Source organism: Guillardia theta (assembly GCF_000315625.1).
Source record: "Guillardia theta CCMP2712 unplaced genomic scaffold GUITHscaffold_224, whole genome shotgun sequence".
Taxonomy (NCBI): domain Eukaryota; class Cryptophyceae; order Pyrenomonadales; family Geminigeraceae; genus Guillardia; species Guillardia theta.
In genome coordinates, this window is record NW_005434452.1 from 1,599 (window position 1) to 18,752 (window position 17,154).

Sequence of the window (17,154 nt, forward strand, 5' to 3'; positions counted from 1 at the left end):
TCGACCTTGCCCGTGCATTTCAGGCCTTGGTTTTCAGCAAATTTACTGATCGCAAGAAACAAGAGGCTCACAGATCGACTCTCGATGTCATCGCTCTCAGCCTCCTGCTCAAGCGCATCAGTTGCTGCTGCTCTTGGAGAGAAAGCGCTGCCCCTCCTCGCTGCTTGCTTCTGCTTCTTGTTCCCCTGTACCTGAGTCCAGCGCTGCTTGCCCAGGTACGCTCTCAGCTTTTCCTTCAACATGTTGCGCTTCGATCCCAACGACGGCGTGGCTGCCCAAGCTCCGAGCGTCATGAACTCGACGTTGCCCGGCGAGTAGAAGGTGTCATGCAGCTTGCCGACACTCTTGTCTAGCTCCAGCGAGATCGGCTTGCCAGCAAGTAGATCCTCCTCTGACGTCTCCAGGAGCATCGTCGAGAGGTCGACCAAGACCTGCTGGTCGACTGGTCCTGACGGCGAGGCCGCCTCCAGAGTAATCCTGTCGATGTCGCTGAGCTCCAGCCATCCAGCGCCTTGCTGCTCCGCCTGTGGCTCCTGAGCCTGCTCCTCGCTCTCCTCTTCATCCTGAGAGCTCCACTTGAAACCCACAGCTTCCAGCTTGACTTCCAGGGTCCCTTCCAAGTAGAAGGGCATGTCGTCCATCAGACGTCGAGCCTCTGCCTTGGTCGCCAGGGAGAGAGTTATCAGGCTCCCATCCCAGCTCAGCGTGTCTCGATCTTCTTGAACCTCAATGCTGGCAAGCTTCAGGTTCATTCTTCTTGCTAATTCCAACATGGCTCGCTTGACTCGCGTGGTCGATGTGTTACCTCCTCCGCACAGTGCTTCCATCTCCTTCCTCGAAAAGCGGCCTGTGCTCATGCTTGACTTCGACTTGATCTGCACCCTGAAACTGCCGCTTGGAGCCTGCTCCCTGTCGCGAAGTACCTTCCTCTGCTTGGCAATCTTTCCTCTCGGCACGAAGGTGTCTGCTGTGAGCTCGACTGCAAACGTCTCTCTGAGCTTGGCGTCGTCGCTGACGAGAGTCAGGTGCACCCCCTCCATCGCCTCGCTCTCTCTGAACGAGGCCAACGTCTGCTCGCAGCTGGCCGTCGATGGGCAGGATAGTACCCACTCGAGCTCTCTCTGCTGCAGAGCTCCGGTGCTTGCTCCAACAGCAACATACGTCTTCGGGCTCGGCCCCTTGCGACCTCTCTGCCCAGCACCCTCGACCTCTCTGCCCAGCACCCTCGACCTCTCTGCCCAGCACCCTCTAAACCCTAAACCCTAAACCCTAAACCCCTCTGCAGGCTTTTCTTGGTTTCCTCAGCCTCAGGCAGGAGAGCTGCCTTTTCTCCCCTTCGGTTGCCTCCTGCATCCTCTCCTCCTTACTGACTCGTCGGTCGCTCTTCGAGTCCTAAACCCTAAACCCTAAGGCCCTCTTGCTTCAAGTTCCTCTCAGCTCAAGCTCGGTACGGGCCGCACTCGCCCCGTCTCCTTCCTCGCCCTCGCCTTGCTCTTCTTCCATGTCCTCCTCCTCTTCATCAGCTTCCCTCATCTCCACCCGCAGTCGGTCCTTCTTGTCCACCTTCAGCGAGCAGGCCAGCACATGCATCTCTGCGAATTTACTCAGTGCTATGAAAAGGAAGCTCAGAGATCGACGCTCTATGTCGTCGCTCCCCGCTTCCTGCTCAAGCTCAGCGGCTGCCGCCCTAAACCCTAAGCAGGGTGGGATCAGACGTGGAGGGGTGGGGAGCACTTGGAAGGACCTAACCACGACTGATACAAAGGTTCACTCAAACACCTGTACCCTAATGAAACCTTCCACCCCCTCCGCTACCCTACCCTACCCCTAAGTTCCGTGACCGCAGAGTTGCAGTGGGCACAGGCAAGGCTCTTGATGGCAGTAGCACAGGTAAGACTGCATCGATGTGCATCGTTGAGTCAAGGCCAATGCGACCTCTGATTGACGGTATGTACGTCATTTGATCGATTACTAGTTATCGCTGTTCATTGCATTGCAGGCAGACTTTTGGTTTGGCTTATCATGGAAGCATGAGGTTGATTGGGATACCTGGAAATAGAAAAATTAATGGCATGTCGCATGACACGGTTGAACAAGTGCCAATGGTCAACTCATTTCTGGAAGCCCCGTCCTCCCCTCCATCGACAACGCTTGATTCAATCATTCATCTTCCTTCCCGCCACTAGATTGAGTTCGAACTGTTAAGGGAAAACAGGATGGCAAGTAGATCAAATTTCTTATCAAAATCTGCAGCAATGCAGACTTTGCAGAGCAATGCAGCTGATTTAAGTTGTCACCAAAGGATAAAGTCTCAAATGCAGAATTTTCAAACAATCGAGAATTATTGTGCCTCGGAAGGACCCTGACCAGTGAACAAAGGAATACTCTGTATTCATTTCATTCGCTTATAATCTATCCTACATGGTTGCGATTCTCAAACAGGTACATGATAGCACATGGATGGCCCGCTAGATTGTGTGATTTTCTGAGTGTTCTTCATACTTGAAATGAAAGTAATCAGAAGTAAGAAACTAAAACTAGGATCACGTTAATGTTAAGCAGCTGAGATTTCATTCAAGCTTCATTGTGACGATTTACTTTTGTTTGGCATTCGCCCAATGGCAATTCATGAAGCACAAGTGCAATGATGACATTGATGATACGCAAGAATCTTGTTAGAATCCAAGAATTGGGCTCGGAAGTTTTCACTGATTCATCCACACCATAGTAAGCACAGATTCCAAGTGAAATCTAGGCATTGGTCCTGAAAATCCTCCATACATTTCCAAAGACAACTAGGGTGGGACCTGCACTCATTCTCTTTGTCCGATGTTCCTTCATGTGCGTTCAAACGTAAGAATGATTCGCTTTTTTGAGTGGTCCGTCGAAGTGTACTTCTCCACCACACTCATCCAATCCACATCTCTTAGAAGCCACGTTTGAGTTCGCACAATGAGATTTCCTCTTTCAGACATGGTGAGGCCTCTCTCGTCGAAAGCTTTAAGACCGTTCATTTCTCATACAAGCACTCAGCAGCATTGTAGCTGCCTTTCGAGTAGTCTGCCACTACCCCCGGATAGCACAATCCCCTTGGGCAATACTTGCTCCCGGTCCCTCGAGTACATCACCGCTGCACACAGCCTTGGCGACGATGACCCCGGCAGTAGGGCAGTAGTGGCCGACCGGACAGACCACGCTGACGTTGGGATCCGCGCTAGCAGACGCACCTGTACGGCAACTTGGAGTGTCCACGTCTCAGACGTGACTCGAGCCTGGGCCTCATTGCAGGGTTTAGGATTTCGAGCGCTGGCAAGTGTTTGGTATAATTCAAACAGCTTTCTAAGTATAGTTCTTAAGTATGATGAAAGTGTTCGCAACATGCTGTATCGGAGATCATGCCAATACATGCAGGGCGAGCACAGCTCATGCTTGCAACTTGCAACTGAAGGCTGTGGCGGGTTGCACCCCCGACGCTATCGCCCATCCGCACGACATGTCCGCAGGCACGACGTGAGTTTTCTACAAGGAGCGATGAATGAATGGAATGAAGCATGAGAATAGGTTGACAACACTGGCTCGACTCAAATACAAGTTCATATCCAACACACTCTATAATTTTGCTTGAGTAATGACGCTACAAATGATTTGATCAAGGTTAGCATATTGATTTGATTGCGCTGGATCAGTTTATCTACCCATGTACAGCCTCATCATATCGCTTCTGATAAATCCCCCATTCCCCGGCTTCCCGTTCTCGCCCTTCATTCCGTCTCCTCGTCCCGTCGCCTGTTTATGTACGCAGCTGACCGTCTTGAGCTGGCACAGAGGTGCTCGCTTCTTGCACACAACTGTTTGATGTCTCTGCGTTTGCTTGGCTTGAGCACATGTGTGATATTCAGACACAAAACATCCCGGGATGCTCCGAGTCAGCTAGTCATTAGCCCACAACATGTCTCAAGTATAGACAATCGGGCAACCTGCAGTCTAGCTCTCTCGGCTCGCCCATACTCTTTCTTATGCTCATAGATGACCATCCCACAACTACCGTCCTACGACTGTGAGTGCATATACTCGTTAATGATGTCTCAGCAGATATCGAGTTGTAGTCTTGTCTACATTTACTCCAATTACAAACGTCTAATGATCCTCGAGCCATTCTGCATAAATGCGGTCTAGCTCAACTTCGTGAACAATCTTGTGAGGCAGTCTGTCCCGCCATTTCGGGTCTTCGAAGTTGTACTTCCAGGTCTTGGAAGATCCACAGGCGTAGCGTCCAACCCACCTCTCTGCAGCTGAATGAAAAATGGCATCAACCATCCAGTCACCGCCATCAGCAGATTCAATAAATTTGTAGAAAGGAATGGGTGGGCTCCATGCGGTCTCAAACTTCAGATGAAAGGCAAGGTCGTCGCGTTCCCATGTGGGATCTGGGACATCCCACTTGGTGCCATAACGCTGAACATTCCAATGGAACCAATCAGCCGAAGCTGGACGTGGCAAGAAGTGCCCAAACAGTCCTATGTCGCCCTGCACACCCTCCATGTCAAGCCCCTTGAGAAATGTTTCGAAGGATTGCGCTCTCATAGCACATGCAGCACACATCACCACGCTATTGTAGACCATGTCAGGCATCCTGTCTGTCGCAACCTTCAGACCGCGGAGCGGCAAACAAGCCTCGCCCCACCCAAAATGCCAGTACGGGTGCGTAGTTATGTCTCTATGGTCCGTGGTCGGGTTGGGTGGGCCTTGGGGTGGGTCATCCTGGGGCTCAATAGGGGGTATCCGCAAGTTGTCTCGGTGGTGACCTTGCCCGAGGGAGGGTGGGGTAGGGAACCACCCATGGGCAGGGCAGGCAGCCGCCGGCGGTAGGCAGACCTACCACGGGCTTTGCTGTCTTTCTGTCCGGCAGAGTTGCACTGACTTACAACTATATATATATGTCCGAGACTGTCACATCAGTGTCACGAGTAGTGCCAGTCAAAATAGCTTGATCGGTCATCGGACAAGCCTTGCCAGTTGATGCCAGGCTGCTGGTGAGGTCACCGGGCCCCGATGCAGTAGGGCACTGGCCGGTGGCAGTTGAACCCGGTGAAGCCGGGGATGCAGTGCCGCAGCGGCGGCCCCCGCCGGGCCGGCGGCCGGCCGGCGGGCCGCCGCCCGGCCCTGAGTGCCGCGGGGCGGCGGACATTGAATTGTCTGTTCACAGGCAGGACCTTCTTTACTCAAAGTTAAGTTAAAAATCAGTTCTGTTCAACTAAGTTCCGCTCAGGCTTTGCCCAGCAGGTTTCAAGTAGTACTCGGAGTTCCACCCCCCGGTGCAGTTTTTCGAATATACTAGAGTGAGTAGGTAGGGCCACCCCCGTGCAGCAGGCAAGTTTTGCTTTGCGGCTCTGACTTAGTTTGCCGCGCCCGTCACGAAGCGGCCACAGTCACTCAGTGCCGGCCGGGCGGCGGCCGTAGCCGGCCAAGGCTGAGGGAAGAAGCCGTGCCAGGTCGAACTTCGGAAATGGACCCAGTGTGAACCGATTTCGCAGTTGGCAGGATTGGGTTTGGTTCTCGCTGTCTTTGCTCTTCTCGCCGTTTGGCCTGTGCGACAGTGTCAGGGTCAAGCCTCCTCCGAGGCTCCGGCGCTCGGACTCTCGGAGGCTCCTGCCACTGACCGATTGTCCTCGTACTGATTTTTAACTTAACTTTGAGTAAAAGATTTCAACTAGTCACTCTGACTAACGGTGGGTTGACTAAAATCATAATAAATCGGGAGGTATGGTGAGGACGATAAAGGGGGGAGGGAGACACAGAGGCGTTGGAAAGGAGATGTGAAAGGCAATACCACGTCAAGAAGGAATCCTTCAAGTCAACCAGTTGATCTTGCGAAAAAGTGCATGCCATCTTATTCAGGACTGACGACACTTGCAGGAGCGCTGGACTCCATATGCCACCGAACGTGTTTGTCCTAGAGGGCAAGGGGGGATCAGCCTCTCCTCCTGCCATCATTATTCTCTTTGGCTGGCTCGGAGCACCTGAAAAACACCTGATGAAGTACGGGGATATGTATCGCTCAGCGACGAGCGGCATTATTATCGGGACAACAGCGTCCCCGTTGGATATCATGCTGAGGAACGATCGTAAGCTTTGCGAGGTCGGGATCGAAGCCTTCCGAAAGGCTTCATCAGCTCTGCATGTGCATGGAGATGAAGCAAAGCTATACATCCATTGCTTTTCCAACGGTGGAGCGTTCTTATGGGACGCCTTGAGGAGAAGGATTGAGCGATGCATCGAGGCGAAAGATGGATACTCCAATCCAGATGCCGAGCTGCTAAAGTTCACTCACTCAAGGCTTGCAGGGCAGGTGAAATTCCCTGATCCGACTCGGTAAAACAACACACATTGAGCGTTTTGATAGATTTTTGACTCGTCGCCGTGCTATCTGGTGCCAAGCAAGGGATTATCTGCCATTGGCATTGCCATCAACAGTCTCATGCCTCGCTTGTTGGTTCAGACATTTTTCTTCCTGCAAGTCACCTTTCAGGCCTTGTATGATTTTTTCACATTACAGCGACAACTGCCTCAGCGATGGTGGGACTCCTTGATAAAATCACCTGCGATCGGCAAAGAACTTTACCTTTACTCTGATTCAGACCAACTTCTTGATAAGAATCACCTGGAGATGGTATTTACTTTGCTTGATTATGTATCATTATGACTTTGCTATGTTCAGCTAATTGCAAAGCGGCGGGAAAGAAAAGTTCTAGTCGAGTCTCATTTGTTTCATGGAGCCGGCCATGTCCAATTGTTTAGAAATGAACCTCAAGAGTATTCTAAGAGATGTCTCGCGTTTTGTGATCTATAGATTTGAGACTGATACAACGTGTCACAAGAGCTCGAAATACTGCTGCTGCTACATAATGCTACTGCTACTATGAGTTGACCTGCTGTTCTTGATCGTTGCAATGAAGACTTGTTTTGCAAGCTATACATAGCGGAGCACGATCAGATTTTGTTTTTGCAATTTGCTAAGTGGACTGGGACTGCCTCAATGAAAAGCTGCTGTTAATGTATGGGAGAGTTTAATTGTCTCTATTGCAGTCCCTCTTAGGAGGTCCTTGCCAGAACGATCTTGGGCCTTAAATCTTAGGCCTTAAATGAAGACAAATCCAATCATCAAAGGTACTCTCTGTCGCACATTCCATGTATTTACTCGAGAGTTGCTTGCCCCATCGTTCCCAGCCAGATTCATTTTTGACTGAGGAGAAACGCTCCAGGAGTTCGTGAAAAACAGCTTTGCTCAAACATGATAAAAGTGCTGGAAATGACGTCTTGCAACAGGTCTGCATTTTTTCATGATATCAAACGAAAAGACGGGGAGAGCTGAGGAGCATGGACTGGCGAGTACATGAGCAGTACTGTTGTGTTAAACAACGCAAGGACATTTCACGAATGATGTATGAGTGAGGGAACTCTACATGAAAGCACTTCAACTAGGAAGATTATATTATACATGCACATCTCAGCTAAAATCCATATCAAGTTTGCACATGTTGCATAACTTCTTGAAAGATTTCTGCTTGGAAGAATGAATTGAATTTCCAAGAGACATAGCCATCTTCGCACGTCTGCAGAACACAGTCTGATAATTCGTCTGTGCAAGCGCTCGAGGATGACGAAAACGTTTGGCTTGACGTGTCTCCGTCTTCAGAAGAAGGGGAAGAGAATTGAAAAATGCTACTTGACGTTTTCGGGCCGGTGGCATCTGCCCAATTGTTGATCCCAACGTATTTGCATGCATTCTTTAAAGCTGTAAGCGATATGTCAAGTTTTTCAGCTGCTTCACGTTGACTGTACTGTTGATACTCTTGAAGAGTTTCCTTGTCCAAAGTAATGGGCAGTCTGTTATTTTTTTCTTCATTCTTCCTTTTCCGAGGAATTACAGTAATTTTTAGTGGGGGGAGGTTTTGCATAAATGAATGTATTTCGTAAGTGATTCCTTGCTTGGTGTAAAGTATGTCACTCAATCGTATGTAGGCAAGAATGTAAAATTGCCATGCACATCTGTTGTTTAGCACGTGTTGCTAAGAATTTAAATGTCAAATGCACAAACTAAGATGTTCGTTTCTGCTATAGGTTGAGCGTGAACTGAAAGATGACTATTTTGCTTGGCGCTTGAACGGTAAGAGGGAGAAGAGGAAAAGAAACAACAGACGCAAGAACGAAACAACGGATGTACGCGAAGTGGTCGGCGCGGCTTGTAATAATAACAGGCTCGCACAAAAGGAAGAGGATGGTATCGACAGATGCAATGGGTACTTCACATTGAGTGGGTAGTTTCCTTTTGATAAAGGGGGTAGGGGGTAGTGGGGGAGTGTTTTACCTGATCGAGACAGATGGAATCCAGTAGGGTAGGGTACTTGTTTTAGTGGGTAGTTTCTAACTTGATGAAGGGGGTAGGGGGTACTGGGGGAGGGTTTTACCTGATCGAATGGGGTAGGTCCAGGGGAACAGTTTTAGTGGGACGTCGATTGAAAAGATGTCTTTTCCGAGGTTAAAGTTTTTAAATGTCAAATAGGTTCAAAATTTGAAAATCCGGTTTCCTTTTGAAATGCCATGAGGCGGGCCGGTTTCAACCAGGAGTGGCGTGCAGGCGGTTCAAACATGAGCAAGATGGCGGGAGTGGTTCGGGGAGAGCGAGCTAAAGCTTGTCTGCAGCAGCAGCGCTCTTCTCCTTCAACATTCTACAAGAGCTCCTCCTCTGTCTATGGGTCCTCGTCTCCATGCTGCCGGCCCACTTCTTCTCACTCCTCTGCACCCTCCAGTGCAACTCCCGTCCGCAAAAATTTTCACAAGGAAAACCTCAACCGGCTGGCCTTTCTCGAGGAACAGAACCGCAAGAAAAACCAGCATTACATGCCACATGACGGAAAGGAATCTCGATCTAGACACCCGAAATCGACTGTCAAGTTTATCAACGATCAGGATGAAGAGTGCGACAGCGATGCTTCGAGAAAATCTACCCCTGAAAAGACTCCAAACAAGACTTGCGGATCAGACGACACCTCTTTCAGTCTTCGTTCAGCTGGACAGCCAGATGTCCTGACCCATGTCCAACGGAGCGGCAAGGAGGTCGCTGTTGAACGATTGCACAGCACGTCACTCAAACAAGACAAAAACCGGTTCAATGTCTTTTTCACACCCTGCGGTATACCGTACACTCAAGTTCAAAGCCCGCGGATCAGAAGGGAGAGAGATCTCATCGACAGGATTGAAAGCTCCCTCCCGTCTGACAGCCGCCTCAATTTTCGACCGACTTCAGCACCGGAACGGAAGCTCAAACCAGGCGAGATACCAGGATACTTGTCACGAAGGAAGCAGGAAGCCAGAGCAGAGGCGGTCAGGAGAGCCGATGAAGCGATGAAGGCCTTGGTGCCCCCAGGCTTTCGGTTGATTGAAGAGGCAGAGAAGGTTGTCAAAGATCGAATGCGTGTGATGTGTTTGACGTGCTTGTCAGCGGTCCCTGCTGGCCGAGGTTCGAAGATTATGGGAGGAAACCATGTCGGAATATCTCAAGCTCCCAGTGCAAGGCTTGACGCCGTCTAAGGTCTGAGCTTTCACATAGAGGTGTGAAGCATTACTTCATCCTAGGTGCAGAAGCGACGAATGCTTGAGAAAACAATCGACGACTTGGAGGCGAACATCAAGATTTTCCAGTCCGATGACTCTCTCATTTTACCTGAAACTTTCTCTCTCTCGACCTTCCGACCAGCCATGCCGCCCATGTCAGAGGGCCAGCGAATCAAGATGCTAAACGATAGGCCGAGACCTTTCTAGCTTTCTTGCTGCCAGTTAAGCTGTAATCTTGAGCGTGTTGCATGTGAGCCTCGTGTATTATGCTAGGTCGCAGTCTCGCGGTAATGCGTACACAGGTATGCTAGACAACGAAGAGAACTGAGGTGACTGATATCTGCAAATAATGAATCAGAAGAAAACATCTCGGATGTAACACTCTCACTCATGCAGCTCAGACTGCAGGAACATCGATGTTTGCTCTGAAGTTATCGGGGTCCTCGGCGCTCTTTCCGGCGATTTAAGCTGCAAAAGCGCCTTGAGACCACACCAACACTCACGAGCGCACGAAACTCACCTTGGATCCGGAGCTAAGGTCTTGCTTCACTTCGCTCGAGGGCGTGCTATTCAATCCTGGTAGGCTGGAACTTTGGCAAGTATCCGTCTTCGAAGGGGTTAGAAAGGATGCCGGATTCGAGGCTAACGCCCCGTTCAACGATTGTGGAATGAAATTCTGTGCAAGCGAATTGTTCGACTGATTCAAAGATGAAGTCTGCTGACTGAGCGAAGCGTTTGCGAACGGCAGAGGCATAGACGAGGAAGGGGCCTGGGTTGAGTTTCCTCTGATGCTGTTGTGCTCTTGTACCTTTGTCTGCCAGCTCTAATTCCAAGTCAGTCGACAAGATTTTTGCGGAGATAAAGAAACACCTGCATGAGAGTGTTCACGAAATTCGGATCGTTCATTCCCGAGTTGTAATATTGCCCAAGAAGCGACATATGTTGCATGATAGCCTTTGATGGTTTTTCAATCTATTCATCATCTTGGATCTCCACGAAACAAACAATTTCAGACCTGATTGACGTTCGATGCTGCACTCGAATTTCCATCGCAACCTCTACCTCCCACTTTAATGTATTCCCAACGGACCTGTCACGCATATCAAGAAATTTTAGAGCGAAGAGCCAAGTTGCCTCTTCCGGCGAAACATCGCCATCGACATCGCAGGGAACAGAGAGACAATCCTCCTGGCGCGAGGTAAGTTGGAGAATCAAGAAAGTCTCTGACTGACTCTGTGGGTGAAACAGGATATGGGCCAAATCTTGTTCGCAGAAGACCTTTGAACCATTTCCAAGTCAGCGAGCGACATGGCATCGAGAGCCGATGATCCGATGGGCACGAATGGAGGAAACAACCTGTAGTCCATCAGATTTTGAGCGATTCTGCTTGGATTTAAATGCGTGTTGAGCGCTTGTGGCAAATTGGTATTTTGTCCGCCTTGCATCGCAAACGATGAAGCGTTGTTTTGATTCTGTTGGAACGGATTGCCAGGACTGCTTTGCTGCATCCCAAACCCTGTTGTCCTCCCATCAAATCTTCATATCAATCATCTCTCTATCATTCCCATCTCGATCTCGATCTCGATCTCCATTTCCATCATGATCGTCACCGTCATTATCATCAAATCTCATCTTTTGCTTTCTTCTCTCACCTTGGTTGCTTCCAAAACCTCCGCCAGAGGCAGTACCGAACCCACTGGCCCCGAAGCCATTCGGAGTTGCACCCACAGCCCCGCCAGGGCTGCCGAACGGGTTTGCGTTGCCGCTGAATCCAGAGCTTGCGAAGGGATTGGAGGCAGCAGCAAAGGGGTTAGAGGCAGCGGCGAAGGGGTTGGAGGCAGCCGTAAAGGAGTTGTTGAAGGAGTTGTTGGAGCTGAAGGGATCGTCGGGTTGAGAATGCAGGAACCTGAAGACAAGTCAGAAGCCGGTCAACAAGCGAACATGCAAGCCTGCATCGATCGCCAAACTGACAGGATCCTGGAGTGCCATTCCAGTTTCTGCAGCGATCCTTGGTGGAGGACCGACCCGAGTCGTTGTTGCCGCTGTGCAGAAATCTGACGGGAACATCAGGGTTCGCACACAACAAGTTCATGTTGCCACCTGCAATTGTTTCCGAAGGAACAGGAGCCTGGAGTCCCATTCCAGTTGCGACACACTGTTTTGTTGGAGCCACGCGATTTGGACATTTTTGCTTCTGTTTCGATCTATTGCAATCGCCTTGCACTGTTGAGGTTTATCTCAGCATTCCTGGAAATCAAATTTGTCATGGTCGGGATTCATTCTTGACATCATAGACGTGGAGCATTAAGTTATTGTTGCAAAATTCCGTGATGTTCGATGACGCGTCTTGTTCATGCTGATAGTTCGATATCGATGTCATCTTGTCTAAATAGTGAGAACTAAATACAGAAAAACGTCTGTCGCAAGGAGTGTGACTCATGCAATCTCAAATGAACTCCATCACGCCTTCACTCACCAATTGAAATACTCTCAGACTTGTTCTCGCTCTCTTCATCTCTCATGCTTGTTCTCGCTCTCTTCATCTCTCATACTTGTTCTCGCTCTCTTCATCTCTCATGCTTGTTCTCGCTCTCTTCATCTCTCATGCTTGTTCTCGCTCTCTTCATCTCTCATACTTGTTCTCGCTCTCTTCATCTCTCATGCTTCTTCTCGCTCTCTTCATCTCACAATTCGAGCTGCATGCTATCCGGAGCCGGGGCCGGGTCTCCCGGGCCGGCCAGCAACGAGGACAAATAGTTGTCAATCCTGCCGGTGCCAGAGCGGTCAACCGTTGGTGCGGCAGGAGACAGCAATGGAGGGCGAGACAGGAGCCCCGGGAAATGATGCGGAGGAGACAGCAGAAGACACCAACGAAGCTGCTCAAGCTGCTCAAGTTGGTGCGGCAGGAGACAGCAATGGAGGGCGAGACAGGAGCCCCGGGAAATGATGCGGAGGAGACAGCAGAAGACACCAACGAAGCTGCTCAAGCTGCTCAAGGCAGCACGGCAAACGCTCCTCGAGAGGTTTTTAAATAGAATTTCAAGTTGCGGGGGTATTACTATCAGGCTCCCGCTTATCGAGTGGCTGCTCTGTGCGATCTTGGCTCCACGTATAGAATCATAGGAAATCTGGACAAATCGGATGAAATGGTTCCATTTGATGAGCTCGCTATCATTTGAAAGTGGCTGACTCATCTTACAGTTTCGTGAGGCTCTTTCAATAGATCCTCACAATGTGCGCACTCTTTCACACTATGGTACCTTCTTGTACACCGGCTGCGTCGACTATGATCGAGCAGCCGAGGTGAAGTGGATGCAGTTGTGTTCCATGGTCGATAGTTGACAAACCTCCTGGCAGTGCTTTGAGAAGGCACTTAGAATCGACGACAGCCATGTTCTGACGCTTTGCTGTAATGAGTTCTTGCCTTTGCGAACCAGGAATAACAAGATTCGTTCTCGCAGGTTATGCGGATATGCTAGCTTCACGAAACAATCCCAACCGTAACTCTCAATTGTTGCACGGCGCAGATTTGCTTGCTTGACGCTGCATGTGCAGATGATGATCACAAAGCAGACCAACTCATCGACAAGGCCAGATGGTTGGCTTCGAGTGAATCAGAAAAGCAAAGTGTCAAATTCGTCAAGAAGAACATTGCCGAGAGCAGGCGCTACGAAATCGAAGCAAAAGCAGCTCGGGTAATCAACGAGATCCATGCTTTGCTTTGTCTCAGTACTTTGCTATCCGCAGGAGCAATACAAAAGAATGATAGAGGATCAGTACGCATCATATCTCGCATCGAAAACTTCGAAAGGGAAGAAAAGCGGGAAGAAGAAGTAACAGACGATGCAGCTTTCACATTATTCAGAAATAGGTCAAGAGCCCTCTTAACCCTTTTGCATTCAGTCCTTGGAGAAATTGTGTTCCACATTCTCTCAGCTCCCAAGACCTAGACAGTGACTGAAGATATTCTTTCTACTTCACAAAAAGTTACTTAGATGAGTCTTTCTACTTCCCAGAAAGCTGCTTGGCCCTTCTGTTCTGTTACTTTTACATACCAGAGGAGAGGAGAGGTTGCAATGTTTCACTTGGACTGAACGAGAGCATCCACCTTGCGTGACGCAGTCAAACCTTGACGGCTGGAGTATGATGTAGGAGCAGAGCCTCACCTTGATGTTGAAGAGATCACACTGCACAGGCATGTCCAGCTCCTGGTGAGAAGCGATAAGAAAGCGGCCCTCATCTCTCCCTCATCTTACATAGAACGGATTCTTCAGAACGTAGTCGGAGAATCTGCAAACACCATCATGAGCTCTTGCCTCGTGCGAAGCGATGTGCTAGTCACATGATGTAGATCTGCTTCAGCAATGCATCCAGGGCTACAACCTTTGGTTCTGCGAGCATAAGAAACTTGATTCCTGAACAATCTTGAATTGGAAATTTGATCAGGAGAAACGTGCATGCCTGTTGGGCTCTGATAGCATTCCAATCGAAAGCTGTCCGCTTCCAAAGTTTCTATGCCCGTTGGCGGCCCTACTGGAGTAAGTCTTCCGGCTATCGCGTGCATGCTTTCAAAGAATTTCAGCACACATGACATTGAAACGTTGGTCTCAAAGACCTGTGAAACGTCGAGGCGAGTCGCAGGCAATCATTCACATTCAACGGTGCTATGTCCTGCGAGAAATGCTGCACTAAAGAGTGACGGAAGAACATCATTTTGATACAGGTTACCCTGGTATATATGAGTCCTCCTGCTTTGTTGATGATAAACAACGTCAGGCAACCTGAAGGCATGCTTCACAGCCGTAAAGTGCGCTTAGTTTGCCAGCTGGTTGCAAAACAGTGCTCGAATCACGTCTTGTAAGCTGCAGGACCTAGTGTCTGCCATGGACACGGATTTAGCCGCCATGACGCATCATGTGCGCACATACCTCTCCTCGAGGCAACTGGCCAACCAAGCAGACTGCATGTTTCCCTTCTCAACAGCGCACCGGTATCTAAACCCAACCTAAACCATACTAGGTGGGTCCGGTATACTGTTAACAGTTAAATTCTTTCGGGCCTTATTTTACTGTTAAGTTAAACAGTTAGCATGAAAAGTGTTCCGGTATACTGTTAACAGTATTCCAGCAAATTTTCGTTTTCGTCATCAATTTTCAAAATATGCCTCCAAAAGTGTGAAATTATCATGGCGGTCCATGAAAAAATGTGTGCAAGATGCTATGCTTCCGAACGCAGATCAAGGTGCTTCCGATGCCAATGTCGAACACAAGGGCAACCGGAACAGATCTCTAAGTTTAAACAAGTGAGCTGGCATGGGCTTAAACGATGATAAGAGCTCGGTAAGAATGACTTTATTACAGACAAACTATAGCTTTCAAAACCATGACCAATGCACATCGTTGACGATGTAAAGTCAGACAAACATACCAAGTTTGAATACACCGACTGGGAAATTAGAATTTGCGACATCATCAGCTTCACATCTGCGAAATGGTGTTCACCTTGAGCCGACATTTCCGAACTCGGAAGGACATCGCTATCACCTCATGTTTGAGTCATGACAGTCAGTCTTCGTTGCGACCCTCCTCATGACAGAGTCCGTCTTGGTTGCGTATTTATGAGTGTCTGAGAGACCTGTTGCTGTCCCTGGAATCATCAGTGCTAGCTTCTGAATAAACTTGGATAGCTATGATCCAAGTCGATTGACAGCAGCAATACATCGGCTCTTGACGTGAAATCTTTCAACGTGATGCATTGAGAAAGTGCACTTTACGGTGGATTGTATGCTATCGATGTGTATCATAGCATAACCCAGTAAGAGGAGCATTGCTCTTGATGATCAGCGCGTTGGGGGCGACTTATGCCGCCGCAGTGCGGGAGGGGCAGCATGGAGCCAAGGCGGGTCGGGGGGGGGGCTCACCAGGGGAGTTTAAAAATCTGACTTTTAAATTTAACTAACCGCGATGAAACAATCGCGGTGCTTAATTTGATCGGATTTGAAGTTTAAAGACTTAACCATTAACTGTTAACAGTTAGATGAAAACCGTTGAAAAACGGTTAACTGTTAACAGTTAAAATTTGTACCAGAGCCCTAACTGTTAACAGTATACCGGACCCACCTACTGAACCTTCACTAAACCCTCCCCCTCTAAATCAAGCTTTTGCAGGGTAGGGTACTGCTCAGTTATAAGAGGGGTGGTATGAGGGCAATTGGGGGTAGGGTGATCAGCTAGGGGGTGGGCTTCAAGATGGCACGTCACGATGAGATTGAATGTGAAAATGGAAGACCAGAAAGTTGTGAAACAGACAGACAGACAGACAGACAGACAGACAGACAGACAGACAGGCAGGCAGGCAGGCAGGCAGGCAGGCAGGCAGGCAGGCAGGCAGGCAGGCAGGCAGGCAGGCAGGCAGGCAGGCAGGCAGGCAGGCAGGCAGGCAGGCAGGCAGGCAGAGGAAGGGAGGGCTTGGGTAGCGAGGAGGTGGAGTGGGGAGGGAGAACAACGGAGAAACGACGGTAGAAGAAAGTAGGGAGAGCTTGGGTGGGGAGATGGGTTGAGAGCATTGGCTGCAGGTGCAGCTGAACACAGAGACAAACAGAAAGAGATAAAACGTGGAGGATGCTTCGAGGAGAATGAGGCTGAGATCTGTGTCTGTCATTAAGCCAGAACAGCAGATTGATCCGACTCGACGTAGATAGATCAGATTTCATTGCATGACCTTGATGAAAGATACATGTTACAGAGCAATGGCAAAGGCCTGACAGCTGATGAGTGGCTTGTTTGCTCCTGACAATTTGTTGTCAGAATGTTTTGAATGTGAGGTAGAAACCAGTCATGGGGGATATTCATGTACACACGGCTCCGCATGGGTATGAAGAGGAAGGTTACTTGGTGTGGTACTGGGGAGATGTCGCATTCACTCTCATCTACGCCGGCCTTGGTGAGCCATACGATTCCATCATCCTTGTCCTGCCTCAAAATTCTCCTCCTCCCCCACCCCCCAACGCCCCCTTTCTCCTCCTCTTCCGTCAACGTTGCCGCCACCTCTCCATCCCCCCATGGTCCTGTTCTTGCACGCTCTTCTCTTCCTTGGCTCCTCTCTCTACCCCGCCTCTCTTCTCGGCTCGTCGTCCCCGCTGCTCCTGATCCTTTTTGCCCAGCTGTCGCAGAGCTCTACGTGGTCCATTTCTCCACACAGAGGCGGAAGGAGGTCCCATGGAGGGAGTCAGGAGGAGGTCAGGCAGGAGTCGCTTGCGCTTATGGTCACTGTGCGACAGGGATGGACTGGTGGCGCAAGAAGTTTCTCTTCCTGTGCATGCTCCTTCCTCTCACCGTGTTGAGATCTTGGAATTTATGGCTGTGGGCCGAATTCAATGGCGAAGCGGGTAACCTCCTCCTCCTCCTCCTCCTCCACCTCCTCCTGGTTTGACTCGGAAGTGTCCTATGTCCCCCACCCTGCGAGAACGCTGAGCTTGACTTCCGCTTCGTTGAGAACTTTAGGTCCTGTTCCAAGAGCCCGTCACTTGACACTCCATGG

General features: G+C 49.7%; 7 protein-coding genes across 7 annotated transcripts in view; 4 read left to right on the plus strand and 3 right to left on the minus strand.

Moving 5' to 3' along the window:
• Positions 1–4,137: 4,137 nt before the first annotated feature.
• Positions 4,138–4,632, minus strand: GUITHDRAFT_148576 (hypothetical protein; the record flags this gene model as incomplete). The annotated part of the gene is made up of 1 exon (XM_005819416.1): positions 4,138–4,632. The coding sequence occupies one exon, from the start codon at positions 4,630–4,632 to the stop codon at positions 4,138–4,140; it is 495 nt and encodes a 164-aa protein (XP_005819473.1).
• Positions 4,633–5,771: 1,139 nt separating this feature from the next.
• GUITHDRAFT_166690 (hypothetical protein) lies at positions 5,772–6,861 on the plus strand. The gene is made up of 3 exons (XM_005819417.1): positions 5,772–6,349; positions 6,404–6,670; positions 6,719–6,861. Exons 1-3 carry the CDS (start codon positions 5,933–5,935, stop codon positions 6,848–6,850), a joined length of 816 nt encoding a protein of 271 aa, XP_005819474.1. The 5' UTR covers positions 5,772–5,932; the 3' UTR covers positions 6,851–6,861.
• A 1,762-nt stretch (positions 6,862–8,623) lies between these two features.
• GUITHDRAFT_156304 (hypothetical protein) lies at positions 8,624–9,976 on the plus strand. Its single transcript, XM_005819418.1, has 3 exons — positions 8,624–9,456; positions 9,503–9,592; positions 9,637–9,976. The coding sequence occupies exons 1-3, from the start codon at positions 8,659–8,661 to the stop codon at positions 9,820–9,822; spliced, it is 1,074 nt and encodes a 357-aa protein (XP_005819475.1). The 5' UTR covers positions 8,624–8,658; the 3' UTR covers positions 9,823–9,976.
• Positions 9,977–10,639: 663 nt separating this feature from the next.
• Positions 10,640–11,864, minus strand: GUITHDRAFT_156305 (hypothetical protein; the record flags this gene model as incomplete). The annotated part of the gene is made up of 6 exons (XM_005819419.1): positions 11,716–11,864; positions 11,565–11,669; positions 11,268–11,521; positions 10,972–11,131; positions 10,848–10,893; positions 10,640–10,803 (listed from the first exon to the last, which is right to left on the minus strand). Coding segments are annotated over exons 1-6 (769 nt in total), but the record flags the coding sequence as incomplete, so codon positions are not given.
• A 591-nt stretch (positions 11,865–12,455) lies between these two features.
• On the plus strand, positions 12,456–13,452 carry GUITHDRAFT_121319 (hypothetical protein; the record flags this gene model as incomplete). The annotated part of the gene is made up of 6 exons (XM_005819420.1): positions 12,456–12,638; positions 12,817–12,918; positions 12,973–13,024; positions 13,077–13,115; positions 13,171–13,310; positions 13,363–13,452. The coding sequence occupies 6 exons, from the start codon at positions 12,456–12,458 to the stop codon at positions 13,450–13,452; spliced, it is 606 nt and encodes a 201-aa protein (XP_005819477.1).
• An 11-nt stretch (positions 13,453–13,463) lies between these two features.
• Positions 13,464–14,601, minus strand: TRS23 (trafficking protein particle complex subunit 4). Its single transcript, XM_005819421.1, has 8 exons — positions 14,544–14,601; positions 14,344–14,493; positions 14,231–14,298; positions 14,077–14,180; positions 13,958–14,030; positions 13,872–13,905; positions 13,782–13,823; positions 13,464–13,723 (listed from the first exon to the last, which is right to left on the minus strand). Exons 2-8 carry the CDS (start codon positions 14,404–14,406, stop codon positions 13,697–13,699), a joined length of 411 nt encoding a protein of 136 aa, XP_005819478.1. The 5' UTR covers positions 14,407–14,493; positions 14,544–14,601; the 3' UTR covers positions 13,464–13,696.
• Positions 14,602–16,419: 1,818 nt separating this feature from the next.
• The window catches only part of GUITHDRAFT_166693 (hypothetical protein), a 2,277-nt gene continuing 1,542 nt past the window's right edge, over positions 16,420–17,154 (plus strand). The window contains exons 1-3 of the mRNA XM_005819422.1: positions 16,420–16,557; positions 16,778–16,852; positions 16,895–17,002. Coding sequence (XP_005819479.1) covers positions 16,452–16,557; positions 16,778–16,852; positions 16,895–17,002 — 289 coding nt within the window. The 5' untranslated portion in view covers positions 16,420–16,451. The remainder of the gene's footprint in view (positions 16,558–16,777; positions 16,853–16,894; positions 17,003–17,154) is intronic.

Bases quoted from the DNA above. Each gene is read 5' to 3' on its own strand.
- GUITHDRAFT_166690 (XM_005819417.1), top strand. From the start codon at position 5,933: ATGCCACCGAACGTGTTTGTCCTAGAGGGCAAGGGGGGATCAGCCTCT. The intron at 6,350-6,403 runs GTGAAATTCCCT...GCGTTTTGATAG, and splicing joins ACTCAAGGCTTGCAGGGCAG to ATTTTTGACTCGTCGCCGTG. The intron at 6,671-6,718 runs GTATTTACTTTG...TGCTATGTTCAG, and splicing joins ATAAGAATCACCTGGAGATG to CTAATTGCAAAGCGGCGGGA.
- GUITHDRAFT_156304 (XM_005819418.1), top strand. From the start codon at position 8,659: ATGGCGGGAGTGGTTCGGGGAGAGCGAGCTAAAGCTTGTCTGCAGCAG. The intron at 9,457-9,502 runs GTTGTCAAAGAT...CGTGCTTGTCAG, and splicing joins TGATTGAAGAGGCAGAGAAG to CGGTCCCTGCTGGCCGAGGT. The intron at 9,593-9,636 runs GTCTGAGCTTTC...ACTTCATCCTAG, and splicing joins AAGGCTTGACGCCGTCTAAG to GTGCAGAAGCGACGAATGCT.
- TRS23 (XM_005819421.1), bottom strand. From the start codon at position 14,406: ATGCCTTCAGGTTGCCTGACGTTGTTTATCATCAACAAAGCAGGAGGA. The intron at 14,181-14,230 runs GTCTTTGAGACC...ATTCTTTGAAAG, and splicing joins CTCGCCTCGACGTTTCACAG to CATGCACGCGATAGCCGGAA. The intron at 14,031-14,076 runs GCATGCACGTTT...AAGATTGTTCAG, and splicing joins ATGCTATCAGAGCCCAACAG to GAATCAAGTTTCTTATGCTC.